This window comes from Mustela putorius, unplaced genomic scaffold (genome assembly GCF_011764305.1).
Source record: "Mustela putorius furo isolate JIRA1106 unplaced genomic scaffold, ASM1176430v1.1 tig00000275_pilon_pilon_pilon, whole genome shotgun sequence".
Taxonomy (NCBI): Eukaryota; Metazoa; Chordata; class Mammalia; order Carnivora; family Mustelidae; genus Mustela; species Mustela putorius.
In genome coordinates, this window is record NW_025421341.1 from 22,345,075 (window position 1) to 22,367,483 (window position 22,409).

The window sequence follows — 22,409 nt, forward strand, 5'->3', positions numbered from 1 at the left end:
TTGGTCCTCTTTCCTCTTTTTCATTGCCCCCTGTGCTCGATCCCTTTATCAGAGCACAGTTTGTAATCACACACAGGTATGTACATATGTGTGTGGTGTATATATGTGTGTATATAGATATAAATAAATGCGTATATAATTATGTTTGTTGGCTTATTTGGTTTGTTTCCCTGCCAGATTCTAGATTGCAGGCTCCAGGAATATCGTGGCTGTGTGTCTTTGACCCTTATCCCCAGTGCTTGGCGCAAAGGAGGGCACAGAATAGTAATTTAGTGAACAAATAAATGAATGAATGCCGTTAACCCACAGGATCTTCCAGGTTTCTTCCACCTGAAAAAGTTCGGTCTAGGGTTTCCTGCCAAGAGGACCATTCCGGGGCCTCTCCCAGAGTCCTCTTGTTGGGGGAAGGTGGGAGGATGTCGGGGGTGGGGGTGTGGAGGAGACGTGGGTGCGCAGGCACCCGGCGAGCCTTGGTCCCCTCTCCACCTCTGGAGAGCTTGGACTCGAGTCCCTGTAGGTCCGACGCCCCACGGGCCCCGCCCCCGGGTCAGTCGGCGGGGGCGGGGCCAGGCCGCCTCCAGCGGGTGGCATTCCGGGCTTGCGCCGAGAGTAGCGAGGGGGAGGGTTCGAACGCGAGTCGCAGAGTGGGGCGGGGCCAGAATGCCCCTCCTCGCCCCCCAGGCTGGCAGTGCAGGGGGCGGGGCCCCAACCCCGCAGATCCCCCGCGAAGGGGCCTGGGCGGAGCCGTCGCCTAGCAACGCCCCGCCCCGCCCGCCCCCAGTCGGCCGCGGGCGCCTGCCCCCAGCATGGCCTGGCAGGGCTGGTCTGCGCCGTGGCTGTGGGTCTCCGGCTGCGGGCTGCTGCTCCTTGTCCTCGTCCTGCTGGTAAGCCCCCGCAGCTGCCGAGCGCGGCGGACCCTCCGCGGCCTCTTCATGGCGCGCAGCAAGCGGCTGCTCTTCCGAATCGGGTTAGTGCCGGGCTCCGGCGACGGGATGCGGGGCTCGGGAAGGCGCGCGCGCAGGGGAGAGGGGACCGAGAGGCAGGGGTCGGGGGGCGGGGGGCGGCCCGAGGGTTTGGACGGAGCGAGGGCTGGGGCATCCAGAGCCAGAGAAGAGAGAGCGAAGAGGCGGGCTGGAGAAGCCACTGACTTGGGGGAACTGAGCAGAGCAGGAGTCGGGGGCGGGGGGGCCCGGGGGGGGAGGCGCTGGAAAATTGGGATGGGCTGGGGAGGTATTGGAGGGGCAGGCCAGGGTGGCCAGGGAAAGGGGGCATCTGGGGAAAAGAGCCAGCTGAGGGGCCGGAGACAGGGAGCTGGAAAAGGAGTGCAGGTGCAGGAGAGAAGGAATGCCTCAGACCATCAGTGTCACTTGAAACTGCCAGCTGCTTCCATGTGTCCCTGTCTTTCTCCCCATCACCCAGCCCCCCCCCCCCCATTCTGTCAGCTCTTCTCTCCCAAGCAAGAGTCCCAACTCTGCAGGTCTGTCTCTTTCCTTCTACTCCCTACCCTGGCCGGTGTCGGAAGGCCAGGCTGTGAAATCCAACCCTCCTCAATCAGCTTGGGGAAGTTCATCGACCTCCAATGACTTTTTCCTATCCCCTTCCCCCAGTCCTCACTCTTTCCTTCTCCCTACTTTTCCCCTTTCCTGGGCTAGACTAGGGGGCTAACCAGCTCTGATCTGCCAGGGAGACACTAAGAGGCAGGAGGGGAACCACAAGAAGGCTTCCTAGGGCCCCAATCCCTTCCCACAGCCAGCAGGCCTAGGGGACAGGACCTCAAGCTTGAGGACAACGATGATGGTGATGGGAACTGTGGGAGCCCTGGCCACTGGCCAGGTTTGGGGGAGGGCCTAAGGCTGGGAATTTCCTGAGCTTCAGAGAGGGTACATTGTACAATTTATCCCTCCTCCCCAGACCACCTCTGGGGCTCCCTGGTGGCTTAGTGGGTTAAAGCCTCTGCCTTTGGCTCAGGTCATGAGCTCAGGGTCCTGGGATCAAGTCCCGAATCTGGCTCTCTGCTCAGTGGGGAGCCTGCCCCCCCCCACCTTTCTGCCTACTTGTGATCTCTGTCAACTAAATAAATAAAATCTTTAAAAAAAAAATGAAGAAAGAAGCTTCAGCCCTAGGGTTCTACTGAAACTCAGTCTAAGGGGTATAGATACAAGGGCTAATTGGAGGAAAAGTGGAAGAACATGAGGGGAGACAGAATCTTGCATGGGTGCGGCTTTGGGGCATTCACATCTCTAAAGGCTTGAACACTGGTTGCATTTTCTTATAAGATTTTTTTTCTTTCTTTCTTTTTTTTTTTTTAAGTAATCTCTACACCCAACATAGGGCTTGGTGCTCAAACTCACAACCCAAGATCCATAGTCACATGCTCTACCCACTCAGCCAACCAGGCATCCCAACACTGGTCACATTCTTGATAATGCTCCAAGTCACCATTGCTCTGCAAAAAGCATTAAATAATGAGATTTACAGATATTTACATAATTTCATGTTTGGGACCTAAAAAAAAAAATTCCCAATAAAATTTCTGGGAATTTCACAGCTCTGTGTGGAGATAAATTTTTAAATTTACTTCTGGTTTTCAAAATTAGTCACATTGAAGTCATACAAATGGCCTGAGGAAGTGGAAAAGAAAGGTTTCCACAAAGAACTGGAATCAAAAGTTCTGGAATAAGAATTTCCAAGATCGCCTTCTCCGAATCCTGAGGGTCTGAGTATTCCTAGAACTTAGGATCTGGAAGTTTCCAAATCTCAAAACTTGGAATTCTCAGAGAACTTCTTCGGAATTCGGTTTCCCTACTGGACTTTCCTGTCTGGATCTCCTTATTGCCTTGGAATCAACTCCCCAAATTTGCAGAGCAGAAGGGCGTGCCTGGAATCAGAATTCCAGATCCTGCCCCTCCATGGTCTGGGAAACAATCAGTTCAGTCCCTTGGGGGAGAGGCTATTGGCTGCTGGGAGGGACAAGGGGGAGTGAGCAGGAAATGGTCTGGGGGAAATGGGCAGGTGTTGTTACTGGGGGTGGCCTCCAGGAAGGATGGAGAGGAGGGGAGGTGTGGGATGGGATGGGACAGGCTGTGATGGGAAGGGGCAGAGTGCAGGGGCACACTCCACCCTAAGCATGTGGTTGGGAGGACCCCAAATGGAGGGTTCCTTTGGGGGTTGGAAAGCAGGTGATGGAAATACTAAGAGAGGAGCAATTATTATCATTAATAACAATCATCACTGGTGTTGGACGATTTTATAAAGGGCTTTCCTCAAACATAATTACAGTTGTCTTGGGGCGCCTGGGTGGCTCAGTGGGTTAAAGCCTCTGCCTTAGGCTCAGGTCATGATCCCAGGGTCCTGGGATCAAACCCAGCATTGGGCTCTCCGCTCAGCAGGGAGCTTGCTACCCCCCCACCCCCCACCGCCCGCCCCACCCTCTGCCTCTCTGTCTACTTGTGATCTCTGTCTGTCAAATAAATTTTTAAAAAATCTTTTAAAAAATTGCCGTTGTCTTGGGATGGGGATGAATGGGCATCATGGATTGTATATCTAGGCTAACCTGAGATAGACACGCACACTTGGGGACTCGGCAGGGCACGGGAGACAGGTAGTACATGGCATGTGGGGTTGGACAAATCTGCTTTTGAGTCCTAGGTTTGTTGCGTAGCAGACATTGGACCTTGAACAGGTAACTCAGCCTCTCTGTGCCTCGGTTGTCTGCATTTGTAAAATGGGCATGGTGATGGTACCATCCTCACGGGCATCCCATGAGGATCAAATGAAAGTATGCATAGAAATGCACAGGGTTTGGCTCATAGTAAGTGCTCGGAAATGTTAGCAATGGCTCATTCTCTAGCATGGAGCATGGCTGGGGGGTGGGGGCGGCAGGCATTGGCCAAGGTTCCTTCAAGAGCTTCCTTTCTTACTTCTCTTTTCCAAGACTGTCCTGTCTACCCAACCCTCAGGAGATCCCGCATCCCTCCATTCCTCCAGTGAACGCCTAACTCTTCTGGGTTGGGATTGTGGGATCACAGATAGGAACAGAGTCTGGGTGCTGCCCTCAAGAAAGAGGGGAAAGGAGCAGGAACAGGGACCCAAACCATGGTGGGAGGCAGGACAGGACAAGTTCCCCAGGAGTGTCGGGGGTGCCTGAGGAGGCTGGGATCGGGAGCGTGAGACCCTCCCATATGTGCCCCCTGCTTTGTGCCTCTGTTTCCCTTTTGCTCCTTTCCCTTCTCAGTGGTAGTCAAGAAGGATTGCAGAATGGGGCCCTGAGCAGAGCCTCCTCAGAGGCAGGAGTGAATAGGACACAAAGCTGAGCTCATCCAGGGCTTGGAACATCTTCCACAACTGGGAAAGCAGATGGCACCCAACCTTTGGGGGTAGATAGTCCTAGCTGCCAGAGCCCTTCTGCACTCCCTGACTAAACCCCTTCTTCATTTCTACCTAGGCCGAGGGGGTCTTTCTTTTTCTTTCTTTCTTTTTTTTTTTAAGATTTTATTTATTTATTTGACAGAGATCACGAGTAGGCAGAGAGGCAGGCACAGAGAGAGGAAGGAGAACAGGCTCCCTGCTGAGCAGAGAGCCTGATTCGGGGCTCGATCCCAGAATCCTGGGATCATGACCTGAGCCAAAGGCAGAGGCTTTAACCCACTGAGACACCCAGGTGCCCCTGAGGGGGTCTTTCTTGACTCTCCTGAACCAACTGTCCTGGGACAAATCTTGTTTGCTCTATTTCTGCAAGAGGAACCTGCTTCTCTGGGGCCTGTGAGGCCCACTGGCTTGATTTCAAGGAAAGGCAAGAATCCTGAGCTGAGGGCCTCAAAATAAATGACCCACCTGCTTGTGACAGGAATGAAGGCTTCGTGGAGGCAGTGGGCTGGGCCGTCCCCAATATGGCCTGTCCTTTTCCTTTCGGCCGGCCTTTGGGACCTTGGGGAGCTACAGCCCCAGCATCCACAGTGGCCCCTCTGCCGCAAGGTAGTTTCCAAAGCGTGGCTCTGAGTGGGAACCCCCATCCCCAAGCCACATTGCCTACAAAATGGAGTTGACACCCCGACCTAGGCCTTTGGGACCCTCCTTCACGCCTACAGACCTACCCAGTGTCATCTTCCGCAGGCCCTGAGCCCTTTCTACACTTCCTTCTGGGGCCAGTCAGACCTTCCTTCCTCTGTCTGTCTCTACCTGTCAGACGCTGTTGCTTGCTCAAAGCTCACCTTCAGAAGATATCCAGGCACACCTGTTGGCTCAGTCTGTAGAGCATACGACTCTCGATCTTGGGCCCCATGTTGGGTATAGAGTATACTTAAAATGAATGAATGAATGAATGAATGAATGAATAAATAAATAATAAAATATCATCCCAAATCTGAACACACCTATCCCTGCTTCCACTGTTGTCTCCCTGGGCCAGCCCAGGGTCCTCTCCTGCCTGGCCTCGTAAATTGCTTCCTTTGGCGTTTGTACCCCCAAAGTGTTCTCAGCACAGCAATTAGAACGAAACCATTAAGATTTAAGTCAGAAGTGTGCCATTCTCTGCTCAGATCCTTCCAGAATAGCTGAAGTCCTGTGTGACCAGCCAATCCCCAGCCCACCTTTTGTGCTCTCTCCCTGGTGCATTTTGCAGTGCCTCCTTGGGCCACTTGGCTCTTCCCCCAAACCCTCTAAGACAGTCTTACCTCTGAGTTCTTCCATTGCTGTTGTCTCTCTCCAGAACCTTCTTACCCCAGATGGCCACGTGGCTTGCTACCCTGCTCCCTTCAGGTCGCTGCTCAAATTTCACCCTACTGGGGAGTCTTACCCTGACTACTCCATATAAAAAAAAACAACACTCACACTCCTGGGCTCTATCCCGGGGAACCTGCTTCATTGTTCTCCGTGATACATAGCACCATAGGGCATCCTATGTACTGATTTGTCTGTTGGTTTATTGGTTTCCTCGCCCAACCAGAAGATGAGCCACAGGAGGGGAGAAATTTCTTCCAGTAATGTATCCCAGTGTCCAGAACAGTTCCAGGCACACAGCTGGCCCTTGTTAAATGTTTTCTGAGTGAATGAAAAGCTTGGCACAGGTTCCATTTCCTCCGTGAAGCCTGCCCAGGCTCCCCAGTCCAAGTTCATCTCTGCCTCCAGCGTGCCCTTGGCTCTGGCTTTCCCCTTAGAGCTTTCACTGCCCATCCTGGTTTGTTCTTCCATTAGGTTTCCACAGGTCTGATTCCTCCCTCCCCCGACCCGCCGTCAGACTCCTAGCCCAGGGAACAGGACCCAATCAAGAGGGCTGGCATTGGGGGAGGGAGAGTAGGGGAAAACTGGATGGAGTCCAGGGAGGGCTGTGAGGGCTGCGGACAGGCATGGAGACTGGAGAAAGGCCCCCATGGTCCCCCGGGGCAGGCCCGTTTCGACCACGCAGGCGCTGCCCCTCTCCGGGGCGTGGGGAAGTGTCCCCCTACTCCAGCCCTGCTGGCAGCTTCAGGAAACTCCCTCCCTAGGGCCTTTTTAGCTGTCTCATTATCTTCTTTGGTTTCCTCAGTTTTGAGAAAACGTCAAACGTCAAACACTGAGTCTCCTTCTGTTCCTAAGGGTCCTGGCCCCGTCCCAGTAGCACTCCAGGCCCCTCGGCCCTCAGACAGGCCTTTCTGGTTGGATTTCATAAAGAGCTCCCTGTCCCGTGCAAAGCCTGGGTCAGGCTGTGTCCTGGGGGAGAATGAGGGGAGATGGTGAAAGCACCCCCTGACCAGAGGCCTCTGCAACCTGGGCCTGCCTGTTGGGGCCCAGTGGTGGTCAGGGCCCAGAGGGAGCTTGGTCTGACTGACACTTGAGAGCCCTCAGGCCTCTCTCACTGCCCGAGGGAGGAGGGGAAGAAGAACTCCATTGTGTGTTCTGCACTGGGTGTCTGGGAGGGGGAGGGGCTGTGTCTCAGTCCCCAGCTGGCCCACAGGCCTCCCACGGGACTAGAAGTTCAGACTCATAAGCCAGAGAACCCATGCTCTCTGTTCAGTGAAGCTGGAGTGAAAGGTGTGCCTGTGACCCCTCACTGGGGTGACCTGGGCTGTGTCCCAGCTCTAACCCCTCAGGGAGGGCCCCTGGGGACAACGGCAGGGGATCACCCCAGGCAGTCTGCCCCAATCCCCTCCCAAACCTGCACTGTGGTTTTTCTGAGTCCCAGGAGACCAATTAAGAAACTTACTTTTGTTTTTGGTGAAGTGACAGTGGGTATTCTGGGCCCCAGAACTGCTGAATCAGAATTCAGGCGAGGGGCCAGGGCATGGGGTCTAGGGATGGGGGTGGGGGTGGGGAGTGTGGGTGCAGGGAGAGCAGGCCGAAGAGGAGAAGGTACAAATCTTCCTGTTTAACTAGCACCTCCAGATTTCTGCTGATGCCTGGGAACCCCAGGGCAGGGAGTTTGAATCCCACATTAGGCCCTGGGGTGTCAGCTGCATCTTATAAATCATGTGGCCTTTCCAGGCCAAGCTGCCCCTTTACAGGGGAGGAGCACCTGGTTTCACAGGGAGGGAAATTGAGGCAGGGAGTGCATTCCTGCTTCTTGCCTCTGGCAACAGAAGAAAGGAAGCCACAGGGGCCCATTTGATGGGGCAGTGACTCCCAGCAAGGTTTGGGGGTGGGGGAGCTAGCAGATGAGACAGATTCTTCTTCCCAGTGACTCCTTCCCTTTCACATGTTCCTCCTGGCTGGGATCTGTTCTATTTTCCTGCTCTTCTGCCCAGGGAACCATCAACGCCGTCATAAACCCAGGATTAGGAATCAGAGCCCTGAATTGAAAGGGACCTTCAAGATTCTCCAGTTCAGGGTTTCTTCCCCGGAGGGCTGTGGGGTCTCTGAGCCTCCATTCATCAGCGAAATGTGGCATGTGTAATGAGGTCGCCTCAAGTCTGGTCTCAAAAAGACCAAAATCAGTGATCTAAGAGGTCCCAACAGCCAGATCCGGGCTGTGTGTCTGGGTCCCTGAAACCACCCTGATGTAGCATTTTTCTCAACAGAGGCCCTCAGAGGAGGTGGGTCAACCTGAAAATACTTCAGGCCCACTCATGTCATCCTCTGCCCTCATTCAGGATTTGGGGAGGATGTCAACAGTCACACATGTGAACTCCAGGATCAGGATGCTGGGGTTGAATCTCTGCCCCTCGCTCGCTTTGCTGTGATCTGGGTGGACACTTTCCCACATTTCCGGGCTTCCGTGTCCTTGTCTATACCATGGAGGAACGAATAGTAGCTGCCTCCAGGTTGTTTGGAGGGGGACAGGAGATGACTGATGGGAGACATTGAGCTCAGGGCTGCCCGGGGGTGTGGCTGGGGAGAGATAAGCCCATGAGCTGCGGAGGCATGCTCTAACCTGCGTGGACAGACCCCCCCTTCCCGTCCAGTTCTCCCTCCATCTCCTCCATTTAGTGGCCCTGGGCCCCGACCCCAGAGCCTGGGAAGTTGGGATTTTGTGCCCTGTGACACAGCCCCACCCATGCCCTTGGGTCTAGGTGACCTGGTTATCAGAGCACCCGGCTGGGCCGGGTGTGTGGGTGCTGCAGGGAGAGGGAGGGACTTGGACAGTCAATGGGTGAGCAGGGGAGGGGAGAGCAGGGGCAGAGGTGGTTGCAACTTGGGCCTCCCAAGCCCCCACCAGACTTCACAAGGTCCACAGGCAGACGTGGGGCCCACTGAGTGGATAGAGCCTTCTCTCCTCCAGGTTGCTGCTTCCCACCTGCATACTGGCCTCCCCTGCCCCACAACCCCAGCCTTTGCTGGCCACTAAGCCAGCATTCTCTGAGAGCCAATTTGTGTTGTGCGGGTGCTGGGGTACTCCGGCGGGGGGGTTGTGCAGAGGAGCCACGCGGAGCAGGCTGGGTCACCAGCCGAGTCCACCTACCCCGTGCATGGCACTGATTAGACACCTGGTAGAAGTGGATAAGGCCCTACCACTGGGGGGCTCAGCTCCTGCCACCCCCCGGGGCAGGGGGGGGTAGGGGGAGGCCGAGTGCTCCAGATGGAGCAGAAGAGGGTAGCTTTCTGCGGGGGCCATCAGGAGGGGGGCTTGAGCCGAGCTCTGAAGGATACTTAGGGGTCTAGTCAATGGAGAAGGCCTGGAGGGTATTCGAGGCCAGAGAGCAGGAGCCAGGCGCAATGGTAGTACGAGGCTGGCGGGAGGTGTCTCAGGCGTGCAAAAGCAGGTAGAGAATATAGCAACTCCCCGACCTCCTAGCTTCGGCAACAAAATATCATGGACCCGTGAAGTCTCTGTGTCCACCTCCCAGCCGACCTCCTCCCTGCCTGCGTGGGAACCCTGCTGAGCTGTACAGTGACTGTCCGCTCAGCCACCTTGGTTCTTTCCCTACACCCGATTGTATCCCCAGGCAATCTGCATAGTGGTTTTGCGTACTTTGACATTTTTATTTATCTTGTATTATTTTTTAAAGATTTTATGTGTGTATTTGAGAGCAAGCGCATAGGCACAGGAGTGGGGGAGGGGCAGAGGGCGAGGAAGAAGCAGACTCCCCCTGAGCATGGAGTAGGACCCCCCGGGATCGTGACCTGAGCCAAAGGCAGACACTTAACTGACTGAGCCCCCAGGCTCCCTGCTTTGACAGTTTTAATAACTACTCTCAGATTGTCTGTTTCCCTGGTAGCATGTCTGTTAGCTTAATGTGTATTTGAGTTTCGTGCACGTTGAGACCTGGTGCTCTAGATGGTTCTGGTTGTGGGACACACTCCTGTCACCAGCGGGGAGCCCCTGGAGGCTCCCAAGCAAGAGCGGGGCTCATTCAGGTGTCGATCTGAGAACTTAAAGTTTTCCATTGGTTTGCGGTTTGGGCGGAGAGCTGAGGAAAGTCTTTCGCAAGGGCCTGCTGAAGAGCTCCCAGGACCTGTTCCCAGGCGAGACCCATGCTGAGGCTTGGGGGAGGGGAAACTGAGAGGATTCGGTTTTGGTAGCGGTTTTGGTAGCGTGTGTGTCCGGGGAGAGAGTTAAATGCCAGCTCAAGTTTGTGTCCCTGGGAGAGTGACAAGGCCTTTCGCAGAGAGAGAGAGGCTGTAGGGGGTAAGGGGAGGAGCTGACAAGCATGGATTTGGGCTCCTGGCTGTTGAGACAGTCAGCCTGCAGCGCAGCAGGCCGAGGAAGGAGCCACAGCTCTGAGACTGGAGAGAGTCACACAGAAGTCTTTGTCAGGGAAAAAGCAGGCCTAGGGACAGAATCCCAGGGTCCCTGCGTCCTCGCCCCTGCCTCTCACCCAAGCCAGCCTTCCCCTGCTCTGTATAGTGACCCAGACTTCAGGCCCATGAGGCCACCTCGTCCCTTCCCCCACAGCCAAGCAGCGCACCCATCTCAGGTCTGGCATCCGTTCCCACCTACCTCCACCTCACCCCTCCAGTCCAAACCCTGGTCAGGTCCCCCACTGGCAACTCAGTTCCTCTTGCCACCTGCCACTCTGCTGCCTTTCACCGCTCCCTCCAACACGGCAGGCCAGCAAACTCTTAGAAAGGGAATCAAAGCATGTGCCTCCTGCTTTAAAACCTACCAGCAATTTCTGTCCGCCCCACCATGGCCTGGCCCCTGACCACTCCGCTGACCCCTTCCCTGGCACTCTCCATCCCTCCAGCCCTGCCCGGCAATTTCTAGAATATGCCTTCCTGCTTCGGGGCCTGAGGACTGCTCGGACAGACTGCACTCCCTCTCTCCTTTGGGCTCCCGGCTCCAGTGTGACCCTCAGGGAAGAGCCAGGCCTTCCACAGTCAGACTCTCCTCCCTCGCCAGCTGCACTCAACCACTTGCCTCTCATTAATGCGTTTCCTAGTTTGGCTCTGTCAGCCCCCCAGAGTTGCCTTGCTCTCTGCTGTCTGCCCGGCGCCCAGCACGTGAAGCAAGGTTTGCGGAAGACAGTGAATGCATGAAGGGGGCCTTGTTAACTGCAGCCTCCCAGTGCATGGCCCTTGTCCTCATGGACTTGACCTTCCCTTGGGGAGAAAGCATGCCTAAGATGCATCCAGTAAGGGAAGACAGGCAACAACTATCAGTCCCTCCTGAATGTGGACAGCCATTTCCAACAGCTGTGATGGGGGCCTGGCTGAATTCGGGAAGGAAGTGACAGTTGCTAAACCTTCCACCCACCCGGCCCTTGGCAGACTATTCACAGTTGTTATCTCGTTGTATGTCTCTGAATGTTCACACAGTCCTGCAGGACTAAGTCTTGGTGTCGCCACTTTGTAGATGAGGAAGCTGATCTAAGAGACCAGTAACTCACCCAAGGAGACAGGGCTGGGAGCGCCAAGCCATAACTGGCACCCAGAGTTTTCTGTTGCTGGGGCCCGGGCCCTTCCCATAAGTCTAAGTTGGAAGGAGTGAGGTCAGGAGCAGGACTCCGAGCATGGATGCAAGGTGGTGTCGGGGCACAGAGGAAAATGATTTTATTGACTTATTTGTGATCTTTTGAGTTTTCATTCTGAAATAATTTCAGACTTGTGGAAACAGTACACAGGATCCCCCAAAGACCTCTCACCCAGCTCCCCTGAATGTTCTGTCTCCCATAACCACAGACAGCAAAACCAAGATGTTAAATTAACGTCCATATAAACTCTTAACTACTCTCCAGACTTACTGACATTTTTCCAGTTGTCCCACTAACACTCCTCTTCTGGTCTAAAGTGCAGTCCAGAATATTTATGTTGTCCCAACCAGTCCCCTCCTGTTGGGCATGTCTGTCGTGCCGACTCTGTGATTACAACAGCATAGAACAGGGAGTCAGCAGCCCCTGCCAGCTGGCTCCCTTCCTCCCCGCGGGGACTTTTATACTTCCTGTCAGTCCAGTTCTTGGTAAGCCTTCCCCAGATTCTGGCCCCGAGTGCTCCCTTGCTTCTTGGAAATGTCACCTCCAGAGCAGCCTTCCTTGAGGTCACCGTTCTCTGTTCTGTTGCCCAGTTTGGTTTTATCCTCTTGACTTGACAATGTATTTGTCCTCCTGTCTGTCCCACTAGCATATAAGCTGCCAGAGGGCAGTGACTCTGCCTTACTCCGCCCAAAGCAAAGCCAGGCCTCACTAAATACCGTTGAATGGGTGAAAGTGGGAAGATCTGGAACTGATTTGAAAATGAAAACAGAGGTGCCACCTAGGTGGCTCAGTTTAAGTGTCTGCCTCTGGCTGAGGTCATGATCCCAGCATCTTGGGATTGAGCCCCACATCAGGCTCCCTGCTCAGTGGGAAGCCTGCTTCCCCCTCTCCTGCTTCCCCTGCTTGGTTTCCTGAGAGTCTCACTGTCTCTCTCTCTCTCCGTCAAATAAATAAATAAAATCTTAAAAAAAAAAAAAAAAAGAAAGAAAAGAAAAAGAAAATGAAACAGAAAGAGGGCTGGGCCTCCTGGATGGCTCAGTTGGTTGGGCATCTGCCTTCAGCTGGGGTCCTAATTCCTGGGTCCTGCTCAGTGGGGAGCCTGTTTCTCCCCTTCCCACTGTTGCTCCCCCTGGTTGTACTCTCTATCTCTGTCAAATATATAAATAAAGTCTGAAGGAAGGGAGGGAGGGAGGGAGGAAGGAGGAAGGGAGGGTAGGAGCCTATGGAAACTGGACATAAAGACACAGAAAGCATGGCAAAACCCTGCCACAGGGTATCCAAATTCCCCACGCACACAGGTGCACAGGCACCTGGAGCAGGGATGGCAATGATTAATCTCTAATGCAGTCATGGAAACCTGCTCATTTTTGACCAACTTATTTGTAGACAATGAGCTAGCTCTTCCCAGAGGGGCCTCAAGAGCTGCTGTCCCTGCCCCCTCCGCCCCAAGACAGACACAGCAAATCTCCGTCGACCTTTAGGGTCCACCATCTACCCCCAACCCTGCACCTCGACTCGTCTCAGCCTTTTTTTTTTTTTTAAGATTTTTTTTATTTGAGAGAGAGAGAGCGAGCTGGAGAGTGAGCAAGCAGGGAGGAGGGGCAGAGGGAGAAGGAGAAGCGGATTCCACGCTGAGCAAGGAGCCCGACATGGGGCTCCATCCCAGCATCCTGAGATCATGACCTGAGGTGAAGGCAGACACTTAACCAACGGAGCCACCGAGATGCCCCTTCTTTGTCTCAGTCTTAATCAGCCAGATTTTTCTTTTCTGACTGACTTGCTGGATAACCTTAAACATGGACACAGGAGGCTTTTGTAAGCCCCCCGCCCCTGGCCCAACACCCCACCCTGGTCTCATTTTTCCTTCTGAGAGGCTGAGGTGTGAGACAGCTTGAGGTGGCTGGTCCTGTGCTGGCTGGGCTGCGCACAGTATTCGCAGGGCCCAGTGGAAAACGGAATCCGGAGCCTCTTCCTCAAAGAGCAGGAAAAAGTTGCCATGAAACATTCTAAAATATCGGGGCGCCTGGGTGGCTCAGTGGGTTAAAGCCTCTGCTTTCGGCTCAGGTCATGATCCCAGAGTCCTGGGATCGAGCCCCGCATCGGACTCTCCGCTCAGCAGGGAGCCTGCTTCCTCCTCTCTCTCTGCCTGCCTCTCTGCCTACTTGTGATCTCTGTCTGTCAAATAAATAAATAAAATCTTTAAAAAAAAATTCTAAAATATAAGTTTTTCCTTTCTTCTACAATTTCTTGTCCTGATGTTTTTCATTTGCTACTTAACATCAGCCTAAGTAAAGAAAATTTAAAAATCTAAATTATCAGCATTAATTTTGCCTTTTGCTTTATTATTATACAATCCCAGCTTTTTGTTTTTGTTTAAGAGGGAGAGGATCCCAAGCAGGCCTCACCCCCAGCACAGGGCGCTATTCCCTGATGCTGAAGCCAGGACCTGAGCTGAAATGAGTGGGAGGCTGAGCCACCCAGGCACCCTTGTACAATCCGTTTCAAATGCAAATATAAGACATTTAAGTCACATATGAAATCACCGAAACTGCAATACACCTTCCTAGCTTGTATGCAGATATGTATTTAGTTCTTACCCAAGCAGTGGAAATGCTGCACAGAACGGAATTACCTGTTTCTATTTTCACTTTTGGAACGCCCACATTCTGCAGCCCCGTCTGCCTTTGGATTACTAATGAGCCAGGGTGGACGGAAGGGACAGGACAGTCCGGCTACCCTCTATCCCTTGCCTCCTGTAGCAAGGTTTGCAGCCAAAATGGATCTTACAGGGAAGTAACACAAGTGAAAGGATGGGGCAGGATTTCTTGGTCATTTGTGTTTCTTAGAACACCTTCTTCCTGCATTTGAAACAAGTTCTGGTTTGGACCAAAGGAGTGGCCTCTCGGGCCCTCACTCAGTCATAGGTGTATAGTCACTTTGGAACCCATTTGAGTCTTGAATTCCCACCATGGTGGGGCCACCATATTCCTGTGATCCTTGGCACCGTGAATGGGGGAGGGGGGCATCAGGGACCAAGCATGCGCAAATTGTGTGGCCTCCGACTTCACTTTCTTCCTTTCTTCACTTCCGGGACACACAGCCAAGGGCAAAATCATTAAGAATTTCAAGATGGTGGCAGTGGAGCGTTGAGCCCACCGTGGGGCCCTGCGCGACTGTGCTTCTCACACATGCCCCAGCGGCTCTCCTTGCATGCTGCCGTCCTGTGTTTGGAGGACTCTGTTAGTCACAAGACCCCTCTTTGTGTCGGGTTTTTCCGCCTTTTCCATATGTAGCCTGGGACGGCCTGACATGGCGAGAAGACGGAGAGCGGTCAGGCCATCCCGCTTCATTACTCCCTACTTCCTCCTCCAACCCGCCAGACTGCACTTTCTATAGTTTCCCCAAACGCGGCCCTGCTGTCTGCTGCCTCTGGGCCTTGCCTGTTTCCTCCGCCCCAGAGGCTCTCGGAGTTTGGTCCCTGGGCCCCAGCAACCAGCATCACCTGGAGCTTGTTAGAAATGCAAATTCCCGGGCCCCACCCGAGCCGGGCTGAGGAGCGCAGACGGGGTGATGGGGCAAAGAATCTGGCTCAGCAGCTCCCCGCGTGATGTGATGCTCACCTGCTCTTTGAAACTACTTTTTTACACCTCGTTTCAGCTGCGTAACTCCTACACCGTTTGTGGAATAAACCCCTCACCCTCTCGAGTCCCTTCCGTGAATCCCTGCGTTCCCATCTCCGCGGATGGCCCTGGGGCTTTGGGTGTGTCTGTCCCATTCTCAATCTTGGCCTGACGATTAAGCAGGGCAAACAGTAGGCACACAGTTAGTGACGGGAGAGATGCGGGGACTGGGGGTGTGGCCAAGGGTGTGGGGGCGGGACCCTTGTGCCGGAGGCGGAGCCGAGCGTGCAGGGGGCGGAGCTGAGCGCAGATTTCCCGCCCTGCAGGTACAGTCTGTACACCCGCACCTGGCTGGGGTACCTCTTCTATCGCCAGCAGCTGCGCAGGGCTCGGAATCGCTACCCCAAAGGCCACTCCAGAACCCAGCCCCGCCTCTTCAACGGTGAGCTCTGGCTGCCCCGGGCCAGCATGGCCCCAAGCTGTGCCCACCCACCCTCCCCGCATCGTATACTGCCCACTCACCACCACCACCACCACCACCACCACCACCCCACAACCTCCCCCACCGCCAATCGCTGGGCTCCTTGGCCGGAACCCCGCCCACAGCCCATCTCTGTCCTCCAGGAGTGAAGGTGCTTCCCATCCCTGTCCTCTCAGACAACTACAGCTACCTTATCATCGACACCCAGGCCCGGCTGGCTGTGGCTGTGGACCCCTCAGACCCTCAGGCCGTACAGGTGAGGGGAAGATTGGGGGACAGTGGTAATTTGGGTCACCTTGGGGACTGGCAGCTTTCCCTCACTGGAGAGGGGCTGTTCCTGATCCCTCTGCCAGTGGGATGTGCCCCCTCCTTGTGCCCTCACACACAGACCCCAACATGCAAGAACACAGAGAGCCCCCCAAAACCACAATATGGGGGAGGGGCCAGAGTCCAGGGCATGGCCTGGGGAGTGGGGGACCTACAGCTTTGGGGGAACCGGAGCCAGAGGGAAGGGGATGCAGATTCAGGACCGTGGTCTGGGGTTTCTTGTGTGTCTCACTCTCTGTGGTGCCTTTCTGACCCTCTAACTTCTCTCCTCATCTGTGCCTGTTGGTGTCTGGGTCTCTCCATCTTTCCTTCCCATTTCTTATTTCTCTGTGGATGTGTGTACCTGTGTGTTCCCCTGCCCCTCGAGCCTCCCTCCGCCCACCTCCCCATGATCTCCCCTGTGCTGTGGCTCAGCTTCAGCTGCCCCCCTTCTCCCCAGCCTCCTCCCTCCCCTCTCATTCTCCCTGCGCTCTGCTCTCACCCGGCACCTGTGCCCCCGCCCCCGCTACACACCACCCCTCCATCTCAGTGCCTCCTCTCTCCCCCAGGCTTCCATTGAAAAGGAGGGCGTTAATTTGGTTGCCATCCTCTGCACCCACAAGCACTGGTAAGGGGCTGGGGTGGGGGCCTGGGTCCAGAAGATCTTCCCTGGCCAACCCTTGCCCCTGTGGGCTTGGCAGGACTAGACCCCAGGGAGGAGAGGCTGGGCTGGGGGGGGGGCAGGGAGTCGGGATGCAAGGAACCTACCTTCTTCATAAAGTCTTGGGGGGCACCAGCAGAAAAGGAGGGAAGGGGCAGGTCTCCCACCGTGGGGCTTATCAGGCTCCTGGAGCCCTAGAGGAGGACAGGACAGGCATTTATCTTTTATTCCTGAGGCACGTATTAGATATCCACTGTGTCTGGGACATGGGCAAACCCTGTGAGTTCTTTCCTTGAGGAGATTATAGTCGGGTAGGGGAGATAGCCCTGCGTGATCAGGTACAACAATGACAGACATTTAGATGGCATTTGGCACAAGGTACAGGAGGTGGGGGGGCTCTTGGTGAAGTGTGACCTCCAAGATCCACTTGGAGGACTTACAGGCTGATGGCCCTGAAACTGAGAGGATCCAAAAAGATCGGCGGGCACTGGCTGGGCAATGGAGGGGAGGGGTGGCAGGTCATGGAGATGACATTGTGAGCAGGGGAGCAGCTCGAACAAAGGCCTAGAGGTGTGGACAGCTTGGCTCAGTTCAGAAGCCCGGGGCTCAAGGCTTGAAGGCCTAGAGATCTGGAACAAGGAAGGCAAGGAGGCCTAGTACTGTTGCCCCTTAAAGTTCCTTCCTGTCTCTGCTGTCCTCCAGGGACCACAGTGGAGGGAACCGTGACCTCAGCCGGCGGCACCAGGACTGTCGGGTGTACGGGAGCCCTCAGGACGGCATCCCCTACCTCACCCAGTAAGTCCCTGTCCTGGGGTGGGTGGCCCTTCCATTCGCCCCTTCCCACACCCTGTCCTGTAGTCGAGTACTGTAGGAGTGCCAGCAGCTGGATCTTTGCTGACCCCCTTCCTGGCCCTTGGAGGGCAGATCACAGCCCACCCCCCAACTCATCCAGCCATGGTCCCCGAGAGTGGGAGAGGCGAGAGTTTGGATCTGAAGCCCTGGGCACTGTCAGTGCCTTCCCTTTCCGGTGTGGAAGCCCTGCCTCCTTCAATTCACCAAACTCCTTGGGCATCGGGTGGGGCAAGGCCCAGCACAGCCCAGGCTCTAGCACCTTCTCTCCCCTGCTGCCTTGCTTCTCAGCCCCCTGTGTCATCAAGATGTGGTTAGCGTGGGACGACTTCAGATCCGGGCTCTGGCCACCCCAGGTCACACGCAAGGCCATCTGGTCTACCTGCTGGACGGAGAGCCCTACAAGGGTCCCTCCTGTCTCTTCTCAGGGGACCTCCTCTTCCTCTCTGGCTGTGGTGAGTTCCCCCCCACCAAAAGGGAAGTGGGAGCGGGGGTGGATAGAAAGGAGGGAGAGGTCAGGGCTGAAACCCAAAGACGGCACAGCTCCATGCAGTGCATGAAAACTTTGCTTTCAGTGCAGACACTGCCTTGCTGTTATTCCCGTCCGGGTGAGCCCGTGGTTTTTAATACCCTTGCAACTTCCCACAGAGGATGCACAGAACGAGATGATGCTTGTCACAGAGTACAGACCTGGCAGGGCGTGGGTTTCCACTGGGCGGAGCCTAGTTCTTCATACCTGGAGAGACTCGGTTACAAAAAGTAGAGAAGCCCTGAATGCGAGGGTGACCTGTGGGTAGGGAAGGATCACAGTCCCAGGCTGTGTGGAGTCTCAGAGGGCAGCCATGGAAAAGAGTCACCCCACACCAACTGTGCTGGGGGCCCTGGGCACTCAGCCTGATGCTTCCGTCCCCCTCCATCCACATGTCAGTATGTGCAGTGCAGGCCTTGCCACAGGCTTGGTTGGGGAGTGAGCATGTGGGCTCAGCAACCAGTGGGAAGGAGGGTGTAGATGCCTGTGGGTGGGGGTGGCAGGGGCCAGGATGAGAGCTGGTGGCCAGTCCCAGCTGTGCACGCTGGTCCCCAGCCCGCTCCCTGTACCTTACACCGAGCTGTGTTCTTGTACCTTGTGACACACCCGCCGCCCCTCGCCAGGACGGACCTTTGAGGGCACCGCAGAGACCATGCTGAGCTCCCTGGACACGGTGCTGGGGCTAGGGGATGACACTCTGCTGTGGCCTGGTGAGGTCCCCTTCCTCCTCCTCTCTCACTTCCTTACAGCCCCAGCTGCCCCTGCAACTGGCCCAGAGGGGGTACCACTCCACCTCCAGTGGCTCCTCGGAGCCAGCTCGAGCCATGAGGGCAGAGCCCCCTTCATTCTGGAATACTGGCTTGGAACGCGCCTCTACTTCTCATGCCAGCTGCCCCTGACAGCCAGCCCTCGGCCTCCGGGGAGCCCTGTAGGCCCCGGGGCAGCCCAGAGATGGCTGATATTTTACAGCCAGAGCCAAGAACAGAAAATCACCTTTGCTTATCAGAGAAGTCAGTAAACCCAACTCTGCGCATGTCCACTGCAGGCACCCATACCCCACATTGCATGTGCATCTGTCCCCAGGTGTGTATGTGGCATGTCCGTCCATCCGTCCGTCCAGACACTGCACATCCCTACATATGTCCACAAACGTCGGATAGTTGTAGATTCTCAAGCACATCACTGAGATGTCAGCTAATCCTCAGAACATAGATTTACCCATCCATTCATTTGACAAACACTTGATGGAATGCCGAACGCATGCCAGCCTCTGTCCTAGGCACTGGGGACACATCTGTGACCTGGTAGTATTATCTGCTCCACGTGCCAGATGACAAAACTGCGGCTCAGGTGCCATGACTCTGCTGAGGTTGCACAGCTGTGCAGGGGCAGTGTGAGGGCTAGGAGGCAGGGCTCCTGGGCGGCTGGGGCTCTCCCAGCCCTCCCCCTGGCCATCAGGTGCCTGGGGGGAAGGAGGACTTTTTCTAACCGCACTGCTGCTCTCTGTGCCCGGCATCTTGGTCCCTCCCCTCCCCGCCCCTTGGGCCTCAGGTCACGAGTACGCAGAAGAGAACCTGGGCTTCGCAGGTGTGGTGGAACCTGAGAACCTGGCCCGGGAGAGGAAGATGCAGTGGGTCCAGAGACAGCGAATGGAGCGCAAGAGCACGGTGCGGGCGGGTGGGGCCTGGGGTGGGGGTGAGGGGTGGGGGACATGGGGGGAGGGGGAGATAAGGTGGGGGCAGGGGGAGGTAAGGGTGGGGGGACCCCCCCAGGGCACGCCCCAGCAGGAACCCCTTCATGATGAGCTGTGGCCTGCAGACCTGTCCCTAGAGCCCCGACATGTTTGGTGCACAGGCCTTCAAGGGAGGCCCCCTGAACCCTGAAACAGGGTCCTGGGGGGATGGCTTCCCTGATTGGGTCTGTCTCCCAGACTGTCTCCACCAAACCTGGTGCCTCTTGTCCCGCAGTGCCCATCCACACTGGGAGAGGAGCGTTCCTACAATCCGTTCCTGAGGACCCACTGCCTGGTGCTGCAGGAGGCTCTGGGGCCAGGCCCAGGCCCCACTGGGGACGATGACTACTCCCGGGCCCAGCTCCTGGAGAAGCTCCGCCAGCTGAAGGACCTGCACAAGAGCAAGTGACAGCCCCCCGCCCACGCCAGCCCATCCCCCATGGCGGGGAGTCCACCCACCGCCCGCACCATGCCATCCCCCTCATTGCTGCCACCACCACCTCCATCGGCGCCCACGGGGGGCCTCAGGGTCCAGCACTGTCGCGGGAGGAGGGACAAGGGGACGAGGCCATGAGACCGAAAGGACAGAGGCTGGTTGAAAGCTTGGAGACCCCACGGGGGGAGGCGGAGATATCCAGGGCAAGAGGAAAGGGAGAGCCTTGGGACCTCTCCAGACCCTGCTGGGAGGGGGCCTCCTCCCTGGCCCCACTCCTGCCCCTGTCAAGGACGTGGAGAGTGCTGGTCACCCCTCCCTCAGGAGGGCCTCACTCTCACCTAGGGCAGCAGGAGCCAGGAGCAGGTTGAGTCCTCTTCCCCCTTCTCCCTTCCCGACTTGGGAAAGACACTCAGGCCCCCAAAGTGGCCTGGGGTGTGGTGCCTTGGAAAAGCGGTCACTCAGAGGGGCAGCTGGGCTCCGGCGCCCTGAGACACTGGCCCTCCTCCCCAAGCCTCCCCCCTGCCCGCCCCCTTGTCCCCCACCCATGAAGGCATTTTTCAAACAGAGCCATTTCTGGGAACACTGAAAGGGCTGGACGTCCGCATGTCTGGACAATCTCGGCCTCAGTGATCCCCCTGCAGCCTGGAAGGGGGAGGGTCCTGGTTGCCCCTGACACCGCACCCTCAGGCTGAGGAGACAGGGGATGCTGGACTGCAGCCTGGCCAGTCAGGCTCCCTGTGCAGCTGTGTGCCTGGGGCCCAAAGGACTCTGCTTCCCAGGGGCGAGAGCCATCCTGCACCCCGGCGCGGCAGTTTTCTCCTCATGGCCCTTGTTCTTAGGAACTTCTGCCTTGTTCTCACTCCTGCTTTACCCTCCTCAGTCCCTCTCCTCTTTTGGTTATAAAACACTTCCTCTGGCCCTCTAAAGTTTGCCAAGAACCTCCTCACGTCATCTTTCATTCGATCCTTGATCCCATCCTGGCCGGGGAAGGGGGTCCACGCAGCAGAGCGCAGAAATCAAGCCTGGGAGCAGAGAGCTATCCGCTCTCCACCGAGTGGCAGCCTCCAGGACCCCAGGCCTGAGCCCTGCCCTCTGGCTCAGCCTCTCCTCTGGTCCAGGTCCCTTTGGGGCCTCAGAGAGGATTCCTGAGGTCCTCGAGGAGGAGGCATACCTCGGGAGCCTTTGCTTCCTGTGTTCAAGCTTTCCCTCAGGCTATGCTCGCCTCTAGTGAGCTTCTGAGATGCCCCCTGCCATCGGTTTCCCCTCATCATCCCGCCTCTGCCTCTCTCTCCAGCCGTAGTGTCTGGTACCAACTCTAGCAATACCACCAGAATACAGTCCCCACTCCCCCAACAGACACGCAGTTTCATGCCGCTGTGCCTTTGCTCATGCTGTTCCTTCAGACTGGAATGCCTTTCCCCTGCTCCTCCAGCCTTATCTGCCTGGCAAACACCCATTCATCTCTCACAATACCCCTCAAAGTCCCCCTCCTCCAGGAAGACAACCCCATGCTCCTCACCCTCCAGGCTACCTCTGCTCTTTGTAAATGCTTCTCTCGTGGCACTTCTCACATTGTATTTTACTTGTTTACATGTTTGTCTCCCCTTCTAGACTGTGAACCCTTCAGGGCATGGACTGTATCTTATGCATCTCTGTAATTCTGCGCCTAGCACGGTGCCTGGCACACAGGAGGCGCTCAATAAATCTTGAATGAATGAATAATTTAACTGGGGCTTGATCACTCCATGAGACCATCTTTATTTCTGGTTCCAGGCTGCTAACTGGGAGTTACTGAGCTCCAAGAGCCTTGGCCAGAAACAGTGCTGTAAATAAGGTCCTTGCATGCCTGTGTGGGCTTGGTCAGAATTACAACATGCTTGCCTCAGTGTCCCCCAAAGCGTGGGAAGCACAGGTGCACCTCCAGCCACAGGGAGAGGACTAGCACTGAGAGGAGAGGTCTTGGTCCTGACCTCTCTTCAACGCGTCTCTAACAGAGCCAGACTCCAGGTGGCACCTTAGTTGGTCAACTATCTTGAGTTAAACTTTAACACCCTGGTTTTGTTTTCATTGTATTTACCTTTGAGGTCCATATCTTTTTAATAATTTATTATTTATTTTAGAGGGAGCACACGGGTGCATGCAGAGGGACAGGCAGACTCCCCGCTGAGCATGGAGCCCAATGTGGGGCTCGGTGCCCCCACCCTGTGATCATGACCTGCTCTGGAATCCCAACATCAGAGACTCAACTGACTGAGTCATCCGGACACCCCTGGGTTAATATTTTTGACACATGATAGCAGTGTTCTTTTTTCTTTTGTTTCCACAAAGTGATCGCAGTTTTCAATACATGAAAGTAATTAAGGATATTTATTGAAATAGGAATGAAGTAAAGGAGACCCTGGGCCCTGGCAGAACCCCCTTTTTTATTTATTTGAGAGAAAGACGGTGTGAGCGGTTGTGGGTTGTGCAGA

General features: G+C 55.6%; 1 protein-coding gene across 2 annotated transcripts in view; it reads left to right on the forward strand.

The window, feature by feature from the left end:
* The window catches only part of PNKD (PNKD metallo-beta-lactamase domain containing), a 60,746-nt gene extending 39,081 nt beyond the window's left edge, over positions 1 to 21,665 (forward strand). The window contains exons 1-9 of one of the 2 annotated variants that reach the window (XM_004762744.3): positions 607 to 967; positions 15,271 to 15,386; positions 15,569 to 15,681; positions 16,301 to 16,359; positions 17,095 to 17,187; positions 17,533 to 17,696; positions 18,394 to 18,480; positions 19,322 to 19,437; positions 19,738 to 21,665. In XM_004762744.3, the coding sequence (XP_004762801.1) occupies positions 807 to 967; positions 15,271 to 15,386; positions 15,569 to 15,681; positions 16,301 to 16,359; positions 17,095 to 17,187; positions 17,533 to 17,696; positions 18,394 to 18,480; positions 19,322 to 19,437; positions 19,738 to 19,911 (1,083 nt within the window). In that variant the 5' untranslated portion in view covers positions 607 to 806 and the 3' untranslated portion in view covers positions 19,912 to 21,665. Of the gene's footprint in view, positions 1 to 606; positions 968 to 15,270; positions 15,387 to 15,568; positions 15,682 to 16,300; positions 16,360 to 17,094; positions 17,188 to 17,532; positions 17,697 to 18,393; positions 18,481 to 19,321; positions 19,438 to 19,737 lie in introns of those variants that run through there. The other variant, XM_004762742.2, reaches the window with a different exon arrangement.
* The last annotated feature ends 744 nt before the right edge of the window (positions 21,666 to 22,409 follow it).